Source organism: Mustela erminea, chromosome 18, assembly GCF_009829155.1.
Source record: "Mustela erminea isolate mMusErm1 chromosome 18, mMusErm1.Pri, whole genome shotgun sequence".
NCBI classification, from domain to species: domain Eukaryota; kingdom Metazoa; phylum Chordata; class Mammalia; order Carnivora; family Mustelidae; genus Mustela; species Mustela erminea.
Genome location: NC_045631.1, coordinates 18,917,344 through 18,935,393, shown reverse-complemented (window position 1 = coordinate 18,935,393; position 18,050 = coordinate 18,917,344). Strand labels below are relative to the sequence as shown.

General features: G+C 37.5%; 1 protein-coding gene across 5 annotated transcripts in view; it reads left to right on the top strand.

The window, feature by feature from the left end:
• The window catches only part of TAOK1 (TAO kinase 1), a 172,101-nt gene that overhangs the window by 125,886 nt on the left and 28,165 nt on the right, over positions 1–18,050 (top strand). For all 5 annotated transcript variants that reach the window (XM_032321232.1, XM_032321233.1, XM_032321230.1 and 2 more), the window contains 4 exons: positions 5,489–5,725; positions 7,554–7,682; positions 10,401–10,604; positions 14,480–14,719. In XM_032321232.1, coding sequence (XP_032177123.1) covers positions 5,489–5,725; positions 7,554–7,682; positions 10,401–10,604; positions 14,480–14,719 — 810 coding nt within the window. The remainder of the gene's footprint in view (positions 1–5,488; positions 5,726–7,553; positions 7,683–10,400; positions 10,605–14,479; positions 14,720–18,050) is intronic.

The window sequence follows — 18,050 nt, the reverse complement described above, 5'->3', positions numbered from 1 at the left end:
ACAGTACACAGGGTTCCCTTTTCTTAAGGACACTTCTTAAATTACAGATTTAGAAAGTTTAAGATCCATATTCTTAAACTTAGTAATTCTATTTCAGATAAAACATTAAGAGTGTGTATAGGTTTATGTACAAGGTAACTATACTGTATCACTCAGTATAACTACCATGTACTGTAACCCATTCTTTCTTCTGCCTTGGGCTGTTTTCATATAATAAATTGATATTAGGTATTCAATTTGAAGAGTTTTTACAATGGCTTTTGCCTTAGTTATCCATCATCTTAAAAAAAAAAAGAGAGATGTAAAAATTCTAGTCATCACAATAGGTTCCCTTCATACCCCGCCCCCACTTTGTCATTTTCCACTGCCATGAACACCATTTTCTGTCTCTTCACTCTTACTAGTTTTAACTGTTTGGGTTTCATATAAAGGGAATCATAGAATGTACTTTTTTGTATCTGGCTTATTTTGCTCAACTTAATTTTTTTGAAATTTATCAGTCTTGTGTTCATTAAAGTTCATTCATTTTTTTTTAAGATTTTATTTATTTATTAGAGACAGAGAGGGAACAGGAGCTGGAGGAGGAGCAGAGGGAGAGGGAGAAGCGGACTCCCTACTGAGCTGGGAGCCTGATGCAGGGCTTGTTCCCAGCCTGAGCTGAAGGCAGACACACACACACCCCCTTTTTTTTAAGATTTTATTTATTTATTTAGCAAACAGAGATCACAAGTAGGCAAAGAGGCAGGAAGAGAAAGGGGGAAGCAGGCTCCCCACCAAGCAGAGAGCCTGATGTAAGACTCGATTCCAGGACCCTCAGATTATGACCCAAGCTGAAGGCAGAGGCTTTAACCCACTGAACCACCCAGGCACCCCTGAAGGCAGACCCTTAACCAACTAAGTCACGCAGGCACACCAAAGTTTATTCTTTTTTATTACTATAAGTAGTTTTCCCTTGTGTGAATGTGTAATTTTTTTACCCATTCTTTATTGATGAACAATTGGTTTGATTACTCTTTGGGCATGTAAGATTGCTATAAACACTCTTGTACAAGTCTTCATGTGAACATGATATTGTAATTCCTTGTTGATAAATGCTGAAGGTAAAATAACTGAGTTGTAGGGTATGTGTATGTTTAACCTCCCAAGAATCTTACAGTTTTCCAAAAATGGGTATACTATTTACATGCCCATTAGCAGTGTGTACGTTTGTTTTGTTTTGTTTTAGCAGTATTTAAGTTCTAATTGGTTTACATTCTCTCCTACATTTGGTGTTGTCAGTCTTTTTTATTTTAGCCACTCCAGTGGTATGAAATGGAATTTCATAGTATTTGTTCATTTTCCTGGGACTAAAGAAGTAATCATTATAAGCCCTTTTCCACATGCTTATTGTCTATTCTTGTGTCATCTTTTTTTTTTTAAGACTTTATTTATTTATTTGACAGACAGAGATCACAAGTAGTCAGAGAGGCAGGCAGAGAGAGAGAGGGAAGCAGGCTCCACCGCCAGGCAGAGAGCCCGATGTGGGGCTCGATCCCAGGACCCTGGGATCATGACCCGAACTGAAGTCAGAGGCTTTAACCCACTGAGCCACCCAGGTGCCCCTGTTCTCCACTTCTTCTTCTTCTTTTTTTTTTTTTTTAAGATTTTATTTATTTATTTGACAGAGAGAGATCACAAGTAGGCAGAGAGGCAGGCAGAGAGAGAGGAAGGGAAGCAGGCTCCCTGCTGACCAGAGAGCCCGATGTGGGACTTGATCCCAGGACCCTGAGATCATGACCTGAGCCGAAGGAAGCGGCTTAACCCACTGAGCCACCCAGGCGCCCTGTTCTCCACTTCTTAAGTGGAGTGTTGCAGTCAAGTCTGTTGTCTTCTTTCTTTTTTTTTTTTTAAGATTTTATTTATTAGGGAGAGAGAGCACAAGCTGTGCGGGGAGGAGCAGAAAGGGATATGGAGAATATCCCTTAGACAGCCTACTGAGCTGAGAGCCCAACATGGGGTCCATCCCAGGACCCCGAGATCGTGACCTAAGCTGAAGGCAGACACTTAACTAACTGAGCCACCCAGGCGCCCCATCTTTTTACTTTATTTCTTATTCAAATACTCATCTTTTTAATATGATTTGTAGGTGTTCTTTATAAAAGTTGGTTATAGTATTCTATCTCATATATACCTTGCAAATATTTTTTCATCATGTGTAAGTTACCTGTTCTTTTTCCTACTTGATGAAAACTTAAAAATTTTTTAGTTTTTAAATCCAGTTATAACCATCTGATTTAAAAAAATGGATAAAGCAGGGTGCATGGGTGGGTGCCATTGGTTAAGTGACCAACTCTTGGTTTAAGCTAAAGTCATCATCTCAGGACGGTGAGATTGAGCCCTGCCTTTTGCTTCCCGTGCTGAGTCTGCTTGGGATTCTTCCTCTCCCTCTGCCCCTTTCCCTGCATGTTCTCTATCTCTTCCTCCCTCTCTTTCTAAAATAAATAAAGCTTTTTAAAAAAATGCATAGGGGCATCTGGGTGGCTCAGATGGTTAAGCATCTGCCTTCAGCTCAGGTCATGATCCCAGGGTCCTGGGATTGAGCCCTGTGTCGGGCTCCCTGCTCAGTGCAGAGCCTGCTTCTCCCTCTCCCTCTGCCAGTCCCTCCACTGGTGCTGTCTGGCCCTATGCTCTGTCAAATAAATAAATAAAATCATAAAAAATAAATAATAAATAGTAATAAAATACATAAAGTCACAGGTTCCTGGGTGGCTCAGTCAGTTAAGTGGCAACTCTTTATTTCAGCTCAGGTCGTGATCTCAGTGTTGTGATATGAGATCAAGCCCCATGTCAGGCTCACGCTGGGTGTGGGGCCAGCTTAAGATTCTCTCTCCGTCCCTCCTCCCTTTAAAAAATGGATAAAGGTCTTGAATAGACATTTCTCCAGAAAAGATAAACAAATGACCAACAAGTACAACAAAAGATGCTCAATATAATTAGTTATTAGCGAAATGCAAATCAAAACCACAATGAGGGACCACCTCATACCCACTAGGATGGCTTTTAAAAAAAAGAAAAATAGGGTCACCTGGGTGGCTCAGAGGGTTAAGCCTTTGCCTTCACCTCAGGTCATGATCTCAGGGTCCTGGGATGAAGACCCACATCGCTCAGCGGGGAGCCTGCTTCTGTCTCTCTCTGCCTGCCTCTCTGCCTAGTTGTGATCTCTCTATGTCGAATAAATAAATAAAATCTTTAAAAAAGAAAGAAAAATAATAATTATTGGAGGACATGAAAAATGAGAGATCCTGTGTGTTTCTGGTAATATGTGTGTAATAATATTGTAATTGTGTTTATGTAATATGATTGTAATATGATTCAGCTTCTGTGGGAAACAGTTGACAGTTCCTCAGAAAGTTAAACATAGAGTATCATAGGACTCACCAATTCCATTCCTACATATATACCCAAAGAATCAAAAAGTAGTACTCAAACAAGTACATGCACACACATGTTCATAACAGCACTATTCACAATAGCCATATCCATCAGCAGATGAATGATAAATTATGGTATATTCATACAGTGGAATTTTATTCATCTATAAAAAGGAATGAAATACTGATACTTGCTACAACATGGATGAACCTTGAAAACATGCTAAATGAAGGAAGCCAGGCATAAAAGATCACATATCTTATGGCTATATGAAATATCCAAAAAGGATGTGAATCCATAGAAATGGACAATAAATTGGTGGCTACCAGGAGAGAATGGGGAATAGGATTTTTTTCTGAGATGATAAAAATGTTTTGTAATTAGATTAAAGTGGTAGTTGTACAACATTGTGAATATACTAAATGTTATTGAGTTGTTCACTTTGAAATGATTAATTTGGGATGCCTGGGTGGCTCACTTGGTTAAGGATCTGGCTTGTGATTTCAGCTGAGGTCATGGTCCAGCCCCACATCAGGCTCCACACTTAGCAGGGAGTCTGCTTAAGGATTCTCTCCCTCTCTCTTTGCCCCTCCCCATATGCCCTCACACACTTGTGTGCGCTCTCTCTAAAATAAATAAATCTTTTTTAAAAATGATTAATTTTAGGGATGCCTGGCTGGCTAGGTTGGAAGAGCATGCGACTTGATCATGGGGTTGTGAGTGAATTTCAGCTCAGTTTAAAAATGCAGTTTATACATTTTTGTCTTCCAAATTTTTATTTAAATTCTAGTTAGTTAACATATAGTGTAGTATTGATTTCAGGAGTAGAATTTAGTGATGCATCACTTACATGTAACATTCAATGGTCATCATAACAAGTGTTCTCCTTAATACCCATCATCCACTTAGCCCATCCCCTGCCCATGTCCTTCCATCCACCCTCAGTTTGTTTTCTATTTTAAGAGTCTCTCATGGTTTGCTTCCCTCTCTCTCTTTTTTTTCCCTTCCCATATATTCATCTTTTTTTTTCCCAGATTCTACATATGAGTGAAATCATATGGTATTTGTCTTTCTCTGACTTATTTTCCTTAGTGTAATACACTCTGGCTCTATCCACATTGTTGCAAATGGCAAGATTTCATTCTCTTTGACGGCTGAGTCATATTTGTGTGTGTGTGTGTGTGTGAGAGAGAGAGAGAGAGAGAGAGACCGACCTTCTTTACCAGTTCATCAGTTGATGGACATTTGGACTCTTGCCATAGTTTGGCTATTACATTTTTTTCTTTATATCCTGTGCCTTTTGTGTTCTATCCAGGAAATATTTGCTTACACAGTAGTCCATGTCTTCTTTTTCTTTATGATTCTAAGTTTTATGTTTAGGTCAAATCATTCTTTTCAAATTAATTTTTGAATATAGAGTGATACAGGAATCGGGTTTATTTATTTTTACAGGGAACTAGTTGTTTCAGCAGGATTTATTAAAAAACACTTTCCCTTTTTGAATTAACCTCAATTTTTTGTAGAAAATCTACTTGACTGAGTATGTGTGTGTCTGTTTCTAGATTTTATTTTATTCCTTTGATCAAGTCAGTCTGCCCTTACACCAGTACCACATTGTTTTGATTGCTGAAGTATATGTCTTCCAACTTTTTCTTCCCCCTCAAGAATGTTTTGGATATTCTTGGCCTTATTTATTCCCATATAAATTTTAGAATCAGCTTGTTTATTTCTTTAAAAGACGTGCTCGAAATTTAATTGAAAACTGCTAACTGGGATCGCTTAAATTAACTGCCTGCTTAGTTAATTGCAGAGTGATCTAAAATGCTTTTGAGGGACGCCTGGGTGGCTCAGTTGGTTAAGCGGCTGCCTTTGGCTCAGGTCATGAACCCAGTGTCCTGGAATCGAGTCCCACATCGGGCTCCTTGCTTGGTGGGGAGCCTGCTTCTCCCTCTGCCTCTGCCTGTGCTTGCTCTCGCTTCTCTCTCTATGACAAATAAATAAATAAATAAATAAAATGCTTTTGAAAAAAATGTTTTACTTTATTTTGTTCTTTTCTGTCCATTGTTTGTATGTCTAGGTTACAAGACAAATGCAAGAACACGAGCAGGACTCTGAGCTTAGAGAACAGATGTCTGGCTATAAGAGAATGAGGCGGCAACATCAAAAGCAATTAATGACTCTGGAAAATAAATTAAAGGCTGAGATGGATGAACATCGCCTCAGATTAGACAAAGATCTTGAAACTCAGCGTAACAATTTTGCTGCAGAAATGGAGAAACTTATCAAGAAACATCAGGCTGCTATGGAAAAAGAGGTAGCTGATTCAATATTATTAATTTGTTCTAGCTTGTAACCATCCCAGAATTAACCAAGATAACATTTTGATGTTAGAGTATCTGTTCACCAGAACCAAGCAGATCAATTGGAGAGAGAGACACATAACATGTATAATGTCAGGTACTGAATCTGAGAACCAATAGACAGAGGATTATTTCCTGATACTTGCTAGATTTATAGTGTCACAGTGATAGTCTTTCATTCATCTGTTCTGGGCCTCAAGGATGCTGGTTATCTGAAGAGTTTGATAAATCACCTGTTAGTAACACGGTTCAGGTCTCAGAAAATCATTCGTGATTCCCTTTTCTTTGTATTTTTTGGAAACTGTCCTTAAATTTATAGCAGCATTTTTATGTCAAAGAATAACTGAAGATTAATATAGAGAGAATGTTAAAGATTACAAATTAAACATTGGGGAGGGTATGTGCTATGGTGAGTGCTGTGAAGTGTGTAAACCTGGCGATTGACAGACCTCTACCCCTGGGGCTAATAATACATTATATGTTCATAAAAAAATAAAAATTTATTTTAAAAAGATTATAAATTAAGAGATTCAGATTAGGGGTTAGCCCATTAGTTTATTTATAAATAAGGTCATTTTAGTATATGATAAAAGCAAATTTTTTAGGATTCTTGTTATGTGAAACCTTTTCTTATAAAGGTTTTTGATGTCCCATTAGTTTCATTTTATTTTGATAGTCCCATTTGTCAAGTAAAATGTAAGCTTCTTGGTAAATTCACAGAATATCGTCAGATATGTCCAGCTAGTCCACATTAAGGCATTATTTATCATAGCTACCCTGTTCAACCTTCCTCCCCCCCCCAAAAAAAAAAAACACTCTCGTACAATAGTAGAGAATTTAGCAAAATAATTTATGGTGTAAATAAACATTTGATTTTGAAATAATTAGGTGAAAGAATTATCCTGTTGGTCATGGGGTAGTATTTTTAGTAACTTAAGAGGTAGATACTAAATATTTAAGAAAGCAATTCATGAAATGGGATGTAGAATATGATTACAAATTTGTTAAAGAAATAGATATGCATAGAAAAAATTAGGAAGCATATACACCAAAATGTTTATATTGGTTATCTGTGCATGCTAAAATCATGTAATATTTTCCTTCTTTGTGTTTTACTATACTTCCTAAATGTTCTACAACGATTATACATTGCATATATCATCAGAAATAAAGGGTGCCTGGCTGGCAAGAGTTGCTGGAATATGCAATTCTTGATCTCGGGGTTGTAAGTTTGATCCCCATGTTGGATATAGATATTACTAAAAAATAAAATCTTAAAAAAAAAGGAAAACAGTAATGATACATATGTCTAATATTTAGTATTTTCATATTATTTAATATATAAATTAAAGGTAAGTTTTAAAAATAAACATTATTTCATATTTGAGTCAACCAAGATAAATCATGGTTAAATTATATTTGTAGATAAATGTGTGTTTGTTTTTTATTGGGAGGAGAACATACTCCTGTTAAACGGAGAAAAGAAAGGTGAAAACCTTCTGACCCTGTACAAGGTCAACATTTTAAAGACGAGTTCCATTTTATTGGTTCTCTGAAATTCTAATGAAGATGCTGAGTACATCAGAAACCAATATTGCACCATATTTTAACTGCCAAAAATTTAAATAAAAATAAATAGGGTGCTGAGTAATAAGTATTAATAATTTGTTGGTGATTTTTTTTGATCATGGGAAAAAATGGTATCTGTGGTAATGCATATTCAAATGCTGCTTTGAATCTATCAACTTAACTAATTTGGTCCATTTTTTAAATTTTCTATAGGCTAAAGTGATGGCCAATGAAGAGAAAAAATTTCAGCAGCATATTCAGGCCCAACAGAAGAAAGAACTGAATAGTTTTTTGGAGTCCCAGAAAAGAGAATATAAACTTCGAAAAGAACAGCTTAAAGAGGTACTTATTTTATAAACATTTTCAAGGCAGTTATCTGCTTATTGATTGTACGTAATGTTGCTCAACTCATAGAACCTTGAAGATAAATTTTCTTTTGTTGTTTGTTAACCATGAAACGTATATCGGTTTGAATGAAAACATTGATGACCAAGATCCTCAATTGAGGAGCTGTAAAAAGAATCATCTCCTAAAAACATAAGTCATTTTATTCATAATAACTTTACTAAGCACTTTTTAAAAAATTTTATTGATTTATTTGACAGAGAGATCACAAGTAGGCAGAGAGAGGTGAGGGGGGAAGCAGGCTCCCCGCTGAGCAGAGAGCCCGGTGTGGGGCTCGATCCCAGGACCCTGGGATCATGACCTGAGCCAAAGGCTTTAACTCACTGAACCACCCAGGTGCCCCTACTAAGCACTTATTAAGTAAATGTCTAATTAGAAATAAAAGTATATGAGCTGTAAAAAAAAAAAAAGAAAAAGAAAAAAGCCACACATCTCTTTCATTAAAAGTAAACCATTCCAGGGGTGCCTGGGTCGCTCAGTGGGTTAAAGCCTCTGCCCTCGGCTCAGGTCATGATCCCTGGGTCCTGGGCTCGAGCCCCACATCAGACTCTCTGCTTGGCAGGGAGCCTGCTTCCTCCTCTCTCTCTGCCTACTTGTGATCTCTGTCTGTCAAATAAATAAATAAAATCTTTAAAAAAATAAAATAAAATAAAATAAACCATTCCAGGGTGCCTGGGTGGCTCAGTTGGTTGGGTGTATGACTCTTGCTTTCAGCTGGGGTTGTGATCTGGAGTCTTGAGATGGAGCCCTACCTCAGGCTCCATGCACACCAGGGAGTCTGCTTGAGATTCTCTCCCTCTGCTCCTACCCCAGCTTGGGTGTATTCTTTCTTTCTCTCTCTCTAACAAATAAATCTTTAAATAATCCTTTAGGTATACAAGGTTTGTGTGCTTGCATGTCTATGTTCATTCAGAATAATGGTTCTGAGTATAGGGGAAGGGACATACTAGACTTTTGGTGGGGTAATTTCCTGGCAGAAGATTTTGAGAAGGATACCTGGTGATTCTCGAGAAACTATACAGAGGGGGCATCTGGGTGGCTCAGTGGGTTAAGCTTCTGCCTTCGGCTCAGGTCATGATCTCAGTGTCGTGGGATCAAGCCCTGCATTGGGCTCTCTGCCCCACTCTCTTCTGCCTACTTGTAATCTCTCTCTCTCTCAAATAAAGAAATAAATAAATAAATCTTAAAAAACAAAAACAAAAACAAACAAAAGAGCAGAGGATCATAGGGGAAGGGAGGGAAAAACAAAATAAAATGACCGAAATCAGAGAGGGAGACAAACCATAAGAGACTCTTAATCATAGGAAACAAATTGAGGATTGCTAGAGGGGAAGTGGGGGAGGGGTGCAGTAACTGGGTGATAGGCATTAAGGAGGGAATGTGATATAATGAGCACTGAGTGTTATATGCAACTGATGAATTACTGAACTCTACATCATGGTACACTATATGTTAACTAATTGAATTTAAATAAAGTAACTAAAAAAATATACCAGGTGATTCTCTGTGTATGTGCCTGTGTTATTCTTGTCACTTCCTATAGTGTATGCATATATACCCTCATTTGGGAACTACTGATTTATGTGTTTTTTATTTTTATGTGTTTGAATATCTTATGAGCTTAAGTTACAAAGACTTGGTCTCTATCTTGAATAACAGAGGAAGGACCATAAGGTTAGTAGTCTCTAAAAAATCAATTTAGACTTAGAAAAGATGGCTGATTTGTATTGTCTGCGATATTGATGGCTTTTTAGGTTGAAGATATACTAGTATTAATATCCTAAGACTTGTCTCATTGAGTATATGATGAATGTTGTCATCTTGCCCAATATAAATGCATTTTCATGTAGGTAGTTCTTGAGATGATATTTAAAGTACTGGAGAAAAGCTGGTTTTTATTTGTTTGGTGTTTATTAATGCTAAATATATTTTTTAAAGATTTTATTTATTTATTTGACAGAGGGAGATCACAAGTAGGCAGAGAGGCAAGCAGAGAGAGAAGGGGAAGGCGGCTCCCTGCTGAGCAGAGAGCTGATGCTGGGGTAGATCCCAGGACCCTGAGACCATGGCCCAAGCCAAAGGCAGAGGCCCAACCCACTGAGCCACGCAGGCACCCTATTAATGCTAAATATTAAATACCACTCATAAAAAGGGTCTCTATTCTCCCATGGTTTTGTTGATTTTCCATTTAGTTTCCAAGTTTTTTATATTGTGTATATCCATAATCTTGCCAGAAGCTTGATGTTTAGAATGTTAATAACCAAGTGAAACATAACTGTATTTTAGCCCTAATTTTAATTTATATATGATTTTTACCTGAAAGCACTACCTTCTCTCTCTTCTTGGGAAGGATTTAAAAAAAGATATGTTTTACTTCATTTACCAATCATTGTGTGCTTTTGAATCATCCTAAGTGTAGCTGTGCTAAACCAAAAGATATACATGTTTTCTAATATACTTTTCCTCTTTACCACTGGTCAGTCAAGAAAAAGGAAAACTGTTTCCTACCTCCTTGAGGTCATTGCCCTGCCTGAGCACTAGAACAGACATAAGTTAAATACTTTTATCTAAATTTATTAGATACCAAATTTTACATTAACTGTATTCATGTAGTTAATTTTTATGTATTTTGAACTGAGTTTTTTATGTTGCCAGGAACTGAATGAAAACCAGAGCACCCCCAAAAAAGAAAAACAAGAGTGGCTTTCAAAGCAGAAGGAGAATATACAACATTTCCAAGCAGAAGAAGAGGCTAATCTTCTACGACGACAGAGGCAATACCTAGAGCTGGAATGCCGTCGCTTTAAGAGAAGAATGTTACTTGGACGCCATAACTTAGAGCAGGACCTTGTGAGGGAGGTATGTTTAAATGATGGGGTATCAGAAATAAATCTGTTGCATCCCAGCTGCAAGACCTTTGCACTCATAATTCCCTGGCCTAAATCCTTCTTTCCCAGATATTCAATCCATATCGCTTGCTTTCTCCCTTTAAATGTTCTTCTTTGCACTTCTTTTTCTTACCCATATACACTTTTGTGGGGGAATCTCTCTCCTCAGCTAGAATGGAAATTATATGAAGCCACAGGTTCTGTTCAGGTCTTTATATCCCTATTATCTGGTGCATAGTAAGCATACAGTGTTAACTATAAATATTAAATCCATGAATAATGAAGGAAGTATTAACTTTTAAATGAGAAAATTAATTGGACAATTTATGTTTTTTGATTTGAGTGCCATCAATTGTGTGTTACCATTTAATCCATTGTTATAACTATGTAATTATTAACTGGGCAAATGCAGAAACTCTTACCACAATGAGAATAATTGTTTTTATTATCAGGAACACCTATGAGCATAAATAAATTTATTTCCAAGGTGGCATAAAATAAGCTTCAAGTACAGTGTAACTCTTCTGTGATAGTTAAAGAATTTAAAAATAAAGCAGTTGAGGGACACCTGGGTAGCACAGTTGGTTAAGCCCCCAACTGTTTTGGCTCAGGTCATGATCTCAGGGTCATGGGATTGAGCCACATGTCAGGCTCTGCATGGGTCTCCCTGCTTGGCTAGGCTCAGAGTCTGCTTGAGATCGCCTCCCCTCCCCTGCCTGCCCTACTACCCTCCCACTTGTGCTCTTACACAGGCATGCTGGCTCATGTGCTTTCTCTCTCTAAAGTAAATAAATCTTTTTTAAAAGAAGTTTTATCAGGGGCGCCTGGGTGGCTCAGTGGGTTAAAGCCTCTGCCTTCGGCTCAGGTCATGATCCCAGGGTCCTGGGATCAAGACCCGCATCGGGCTCTCTGCTCAGCAGGGACCCTGCTTCCTCCTCTCTCACTGCCTGCCTCTCTGCCTACCTGTGATCTCTGTCAAATAAATAAAGGCTTTAAAAAAAAAAAAAAGAAGTTGTTTTATCAGTTAGATGAGAATAATTCAAAAGGCTATTAACATGGGGAGATGGGCAATAGTAGTAAGTATAAACTGATACTGCCCTTTTGGAGCATAATTCAGCAATAGCTTCTTTTTTTTTTTTTTTTTTTTTTAAGATTTTATTTATTTGAGAGAGAGTGAGAGGCAGATGCAAACTCCCCACTGAGCAGAGCGCCCAATGTGGGACTTGATCCCAAGACCTTGAGATCGTGACCTGAGCTGAAGGCAGATGCTTAACTGATTGAGTCACCCACGTGCCCCACAGCAGTAGCTTTTTTAATTTATTTTTTTAGAGAGAGAGAGGGAGAGCATGAGGAGGAGTGAAGGGGCAGAGGGAGAGGTAGAGAAAATCTCAAGCAGGCCCACACCCAGCGTGGAGCCCAACCCAGGGCTCAGTCTCACTACCCCGAGATCATTACCTGAGCTGAAATCAAAAGTTGGACACTTAACTGAGCCATCCAGGTGCCCCAGCAATAGCTTTTAAAAATTTAATATACAGGGGCACCTGGGTGGCTCAGTGGGTTAAGCCGCTGCCTTCGGCTCAGGTCGTGATCTCAGGGTCCTGGGATCGAGTCCCGCATCGGGCTCTCTGCTCAGCAGGGAGCCTGCTTCCCTCTCTCTCTCTGCCTGCCTCTCCGACTACTTGTGATTTCTCTCTGTCAAATAAATAAATAAAATCTTAAAAAAAAAAATTTAATATACGGGGCGCCTGGGTGGCTCAGTGGGTTAAAGCCTCTGCCTTCGGCTCAGGTCATGATCCCAGGGTCCTGGGATGGAGCCCCACATCAGGCTCTCTGCTCAGCAGGGAGCCTGCTTCCTCCTCTCTCTGCCTGCCTCTCTGCTTACTTGTGATCTCTGTCTGTCAAATAAATAAATAAAATTTTTAAAAAATTTAATATACATATACGTTCTTACCCACCAAATCCACTTTTGGAACTATTATCTTAAGGAAATAATAACATGATTATATGGTGCATCGCGCATGGATATTTACTACAAATGTGTTTAAAGCAAAAGAATGGAAAAATTATGGAATTGTAAAGCAGAAGCTTACTATTGAAACTTTAAAAGATCTTTATTTACCGATCTGGTTGGGATATATGTCCATTATGTTTTTAGTTGAAGAAAGCATATCACATGCCTATAATGTATTTTGGTATTTAGTTTTAAAACTGTATGTTTTGAATAATAGATGTGTCACAGTAAGCATGAGGGCAATTTTAGGAAGCATTTGTACCAGACTCTTGGCCTCTGGAGCTCTGGAGAAAGAAAGAGTTTGCAGAGGCAAAGAGGGCAAGTTCGACTTCTATAGTGTGTGCGTGTGTGTGTGTGTGTGTGTGTGTGTGTGTGTTACACTTGGTTTTTTGGTTTTTTGGTTTTTTTTTAAGATTTTATTTATTTATTTGTCAGAGAGAGAGAGCGCGAGCGAGCACAGGCAGACAGAGTGGCAGGCAGAGTCAGAGGGAGAAGCAGGCTCCCTGCGGAGCAAGGAGCCCGATGTGGGACTCGATCCCAGGACGCTGGGATCATGACCTGAGCCGAAGGCAGCTGCTTAACCAACTGAGCCACCCAGGCGTCCCTACACTTGTTCTTTTTAAAACATTTTTTTTTTTTTAAGATTTTAACTTACTAGAGCACAAGCAGAGGGAGCAAGAGAAGGAGAAGCAGGCTTCCAGCTGAGCAGGGAGCCTGACATCAGGCTGTATCCCAGGACCTGAGCCAAAGGCAGATGCTCAACCAACTGAGCCACCCAAATGGCCCACACTTGTTCTTTTTAATCTGCAAAAAAAATTTATCGAGCATGATGTGCTAAGTATTATTCTGAGACCTTCCCATTTATGAACTTATTTCATCCTCACATTAGATCTTTGAAATAGCTATATTATCTCCATTTGAGAAGTGATGAAGCTGAAGGGGAAGGTTTAAATAACTAACCCAGGGATTTGCAGGTCATAAATAGCAGAGCTGAGATTTAGGATACAGGCAGCCTTGGGGCACTTGGGTGGTACAGTTAAGTGTTCGACTCTCGGTTTGGCTCAGGTCGTGATTGCCATGTTGTGAGATGAAGCCCCAAGTAGGGCTCGATGCTTAGCTCTGCTTAGGACTCTCTCTCCTTCTCCCTCTGCCCCTCTCTACCACAGGTGTGTTCTCTTTCTCTCTCAAATAAATAAATCTTTAAAAAAAAAAAAAAGGAAATAGAATACAGGCAGCCCAGCTCTACAGTCCATATTCTTTTTTTTTTTTTAACAGTTTCATTCTTTTTATTCATATATATTTATATATACATTTTATTCATTTAGATTTCTCCAAATATCCTTTTTTAAAAAAATTATTTTTATTAACATATAATGTATTATTTGCCCCAGGGGTACAGGTCTGTGAATCATCAGGCTTACAGTCCATGTCCTTAACCACTACACTATACTGGGTGTGCTCCTCCTAATAGAATTGAATAGTATACTCTGAAAAAATTCAAGGAATGGCTTATGAACCCTCTTCAAATATAAAACTAGGAAACAATTAAGAAAGGAAAGAGGGAAGGGCAGTAAACCTCTTAAGATAGATTCAATTGCTTTTTAACTTGACTGCATAAAGTAGTGTTAATAAATAGTAAATGAACAGCATAAGAAAATTTGTGCTACTCATTGTCCATTTACTGTAGTAAATATTATAAAACCCTCATACTTAACTATGTAGCCATTATTGAACCAGAGGATTACATCTATTTCCTAGTTGTTCTCTTTCTCAGGATTTTTTTTTCTGGCATCATACAGCAATATTATACCTTTGTCTTTTGTGTTATGGTTTAGGAGTTAAATAAAAGGCAGACTCAAAAGGACTTAGAGCATGCCATGCTACTGCGACAGCATGAATCCATGCAGGAACTGGAGTTCCGTCACCTCAACACCATTCAGAAGATGCGCTGTGAGTTGATCAGATTGCAGCATCAAACTGAGCTGACAAACCAGCTGGAATATAACAAGCGAAGAGAAAGGGAACTAAGGCGAAAGCATGTCATGGAGGTTCGACAACAACCTAAGAGTCTAAAGGTACCTTTAACTAAGTATCTTGATAAAAGGGGAAAGAGATAAATGACATCCATGTAAGAGGTCTGGCATAAACAAATCAATAAACTTTTTCTTTTCATTTGAAGAATGTTTGGTTAGTTTTAATATAGGTGTAGACTTTTTGCTTATGTATTTCTCAACATTTTACCAGAACTTTTAACTGTAGGATGTGCCATAAAAAATCAAAATTCTGATTTTTAACATACTCAAATGTCCAATGCTATTATTACAGTTGACATGTCAATATGCTAACCTGTTTTCTTCTCTCTGTTCCAAGTAATATAATTTTGGAATCTTATTTACTGTAAGACACTAAGTTCTTAACCAGCACAGAAGCCAATAAATAGAAAATGTCTTTTTATTCCCTCTCCCTTCATTGTACTTATCTTAAGAGGAACAAAGGAATCATCACAGTGTGAGTCTACTTGCTTGCTTTCTTTGCTTGGTAATGTAGGTAAGACCATGGCATAGGTAGTTGGGATATATATGTGTATTTTTTTGTTTGTTTTGTTTTGTTTTAATTAGCACATCAGAGTAGAGCAAGTTGTCATATAGTCCTCCCCCCCAAAAATAAATAAAGACAAGTGTTGGTGATATATAATACCAAAGGACTTTAAATTTTGTATTTACTTTGAATACAGTAATTCATTCACATAGAATGAACTATGAGGATGCCAAAGTGTATTATAGAGATTTCCCTCACTCTCCTTGTCTCTCCAGCCAGCTGGTCTAACCCATAGTCAACGAGAGTTAGCAATTCCAAGGTATTTTCAAATTTTATAACTTGTAACAAATATTTGAAGGAGTATAATCACATTAATCTTTTTTTTTTTTAAGATTTTATTTATTTATTTGACGGAGATCACAAGTAGGCAGAGAGACAGGTGGTGGGGGGAGAAGCAGGCTCCCTGCTGAGCAGAGAGCCCCATGCGGGGCTCGATCCCAGGACCCTGAGATCATGACCTGAGCTGAAGGCAGAGGCTTTAACCCACGGAGCCACCCAGGCGTCCCTAATCACATTAATCTTAATGAGCAAAAACAAAACCATCCACTGCATAAGCTGTCATCTAAAGTAGTACCTCAATTAATTTGGATATGTCTGCAAATTTTAAACTTTGATTTACATCCAGTAAGGCCCATATCCCACGGTATTTCCTTTTTAAACTTTACCCTACCCCATTTTGTTTGAGAATTTAACTATAAAATTGTTTCTTGTCTTTAACTGTCCTGGAGTGAAGTGAGATTTATTCACAGAGGTAATCTGTGTTAAAATCTAGAAACTATACCAAATCCAACTGTAACTCTGAATTCCAACACAGCTCACTTCTAATAGACTGTCTTGAATGAAATATATTCAAAATTAAAATGGTTTACCCTTTCCTTGTGAACTGGGATAAAATTTCACTTTTTTGTGTCTTTGAATTTAATAAAAATCATTTACGGAGTAGCTTGTGTTGACTCCCCATGTAACCTTTATTAATCATACTTAAAAAATTGGAATTCATAATGATTTTTCAGATTTATCTTTGTGATGAAAAGGGTATATATATACTGTTTTGGCTACAGAACAGACAATTTCCCCTAAAAGATTTTTAAAACAGTATGTCTGTAAAATTTATTATTGCTTTAAAGTCAGCAGCATCCAGAAGCAAACGAAACTGAAAGCTTGTTAGTTTTCTCTAGTCATACCATAAAACTGATAGGATTGCATTTCTCTAAGACTTGGAATAGGTAGATTGTTTGATGTTTAAGCTTTCTTTTCTGTTTCCTCTTATTGGAACCTTTTTAGTTTGAAAGCTTGTAAACACTAGATTAGATTTTTACACATACTATATCAAATGTGAGGAGAAAAATAATATTTCACAATCATAGTCAGACTTTGAATGACTTAGAATGCCTCCTTTGATGACCAGTGAGCTCAAGATTTTCTGTAAAGGAAATTGTTCTGTTACTTTAGTAGGGAAGAAAATCATACTGTTCCTTTTAGTTATGTATATCTGTCTACTTGCTCCATTTGAACAGAACAAACTATATTTTAACACCACGTGTCGCATTTTTATATGCCCAAGTCATAATAGTTGTCTCTTCCAGCTTCCTTCAAGACTTCAATGGGGAGTTAGGGGGACTTTAGTTTGAGCACTTGGGTTTCTGTAGAATGGATTGAGTAAACATGTATTGCCTACTCTGCTGTTTCTTCATCTGCCATCCAGATAATTGTGTTCAGTGAGTTTAAATGATAGAAAGAACTATAACTTTGTTCTTGTTTTCACTTGGGTTAACTATTGAAGGATATAGTTTATTCTTGATAATAGGTGTTACTCTTCTTGTTGAAAAAAATTGGAAGTTCCTTTTTCTCATTAGGCTAATGATACGGAATGATTATACGGTTTTCTTGGTAAAACTTCTAAAAGATTGAATGTTATACAGAGGCAGGAAAGAATGTCTAAATCTCCTTGTTTCATTCCTAGCCAACTTACAAGAATTGTGTTAACCAAGGACAGTATTTAAGGGTGGTACTACTGAGCATAATTAACCCAAGAGTTTCTCTTTCTAGTTAGACCCTTCACAGGGTTCTGTTGTGACCCTTCACAGAATAAAGTATTAATGACTATGACCTAGTGCCTCAGTTGGTGTAAAATATGGAAAAGGTCTATTTGGTGTTGAATGGTGAATAACTGGTTCCCCGACAAGTGTTTTACTTTGGTAAGGTGTGCATTTGTTGCATGCTGAATCGCCCAATCAATGTCTGGCAGTATTTATATTAAGGTAAAATAATTCCAAGTATATGTTCTGCCTTAGTATAGTAAATGAATATATTCTCACAGACTCACTAATATACTTTGTAGAATTATATCTCATCTTACTAAATTTTATTAAAACATGAGTTCATAGAATAACCTGTGATTAACAAAAACCAAAGCCAAAACTCTTCTGTATCTGAGCTCAATTATTATATCTCAGAAATATTTATGTAGCTCATGTCTCTTATCACTCCCAAGAAAGTTGTCCTCTCCCTTGCCCCATAACTTTTGTTTGACCTTTAAAAGATGAGTTAACCTGACTGATTCTCATGTTTTTGCTTATGGTATTAAAGAATAAACCGTAACTAATTATGTTTCTATCTAGTTTATTCCCTTAAGGAAAAGATAATTAACTAATAAATAACATTATTTATTAATACCCTGCTTTTGTATGTAGTATGTAGTTAGCATATACTTTCAGTATGTAGTTAGAGTTGAGATTGTTATTAGAAGAAATTAAAACAAAGTGTCTCGGGTAAGAAACAGAACGCTTATTTTCTCCCTCAGAGATC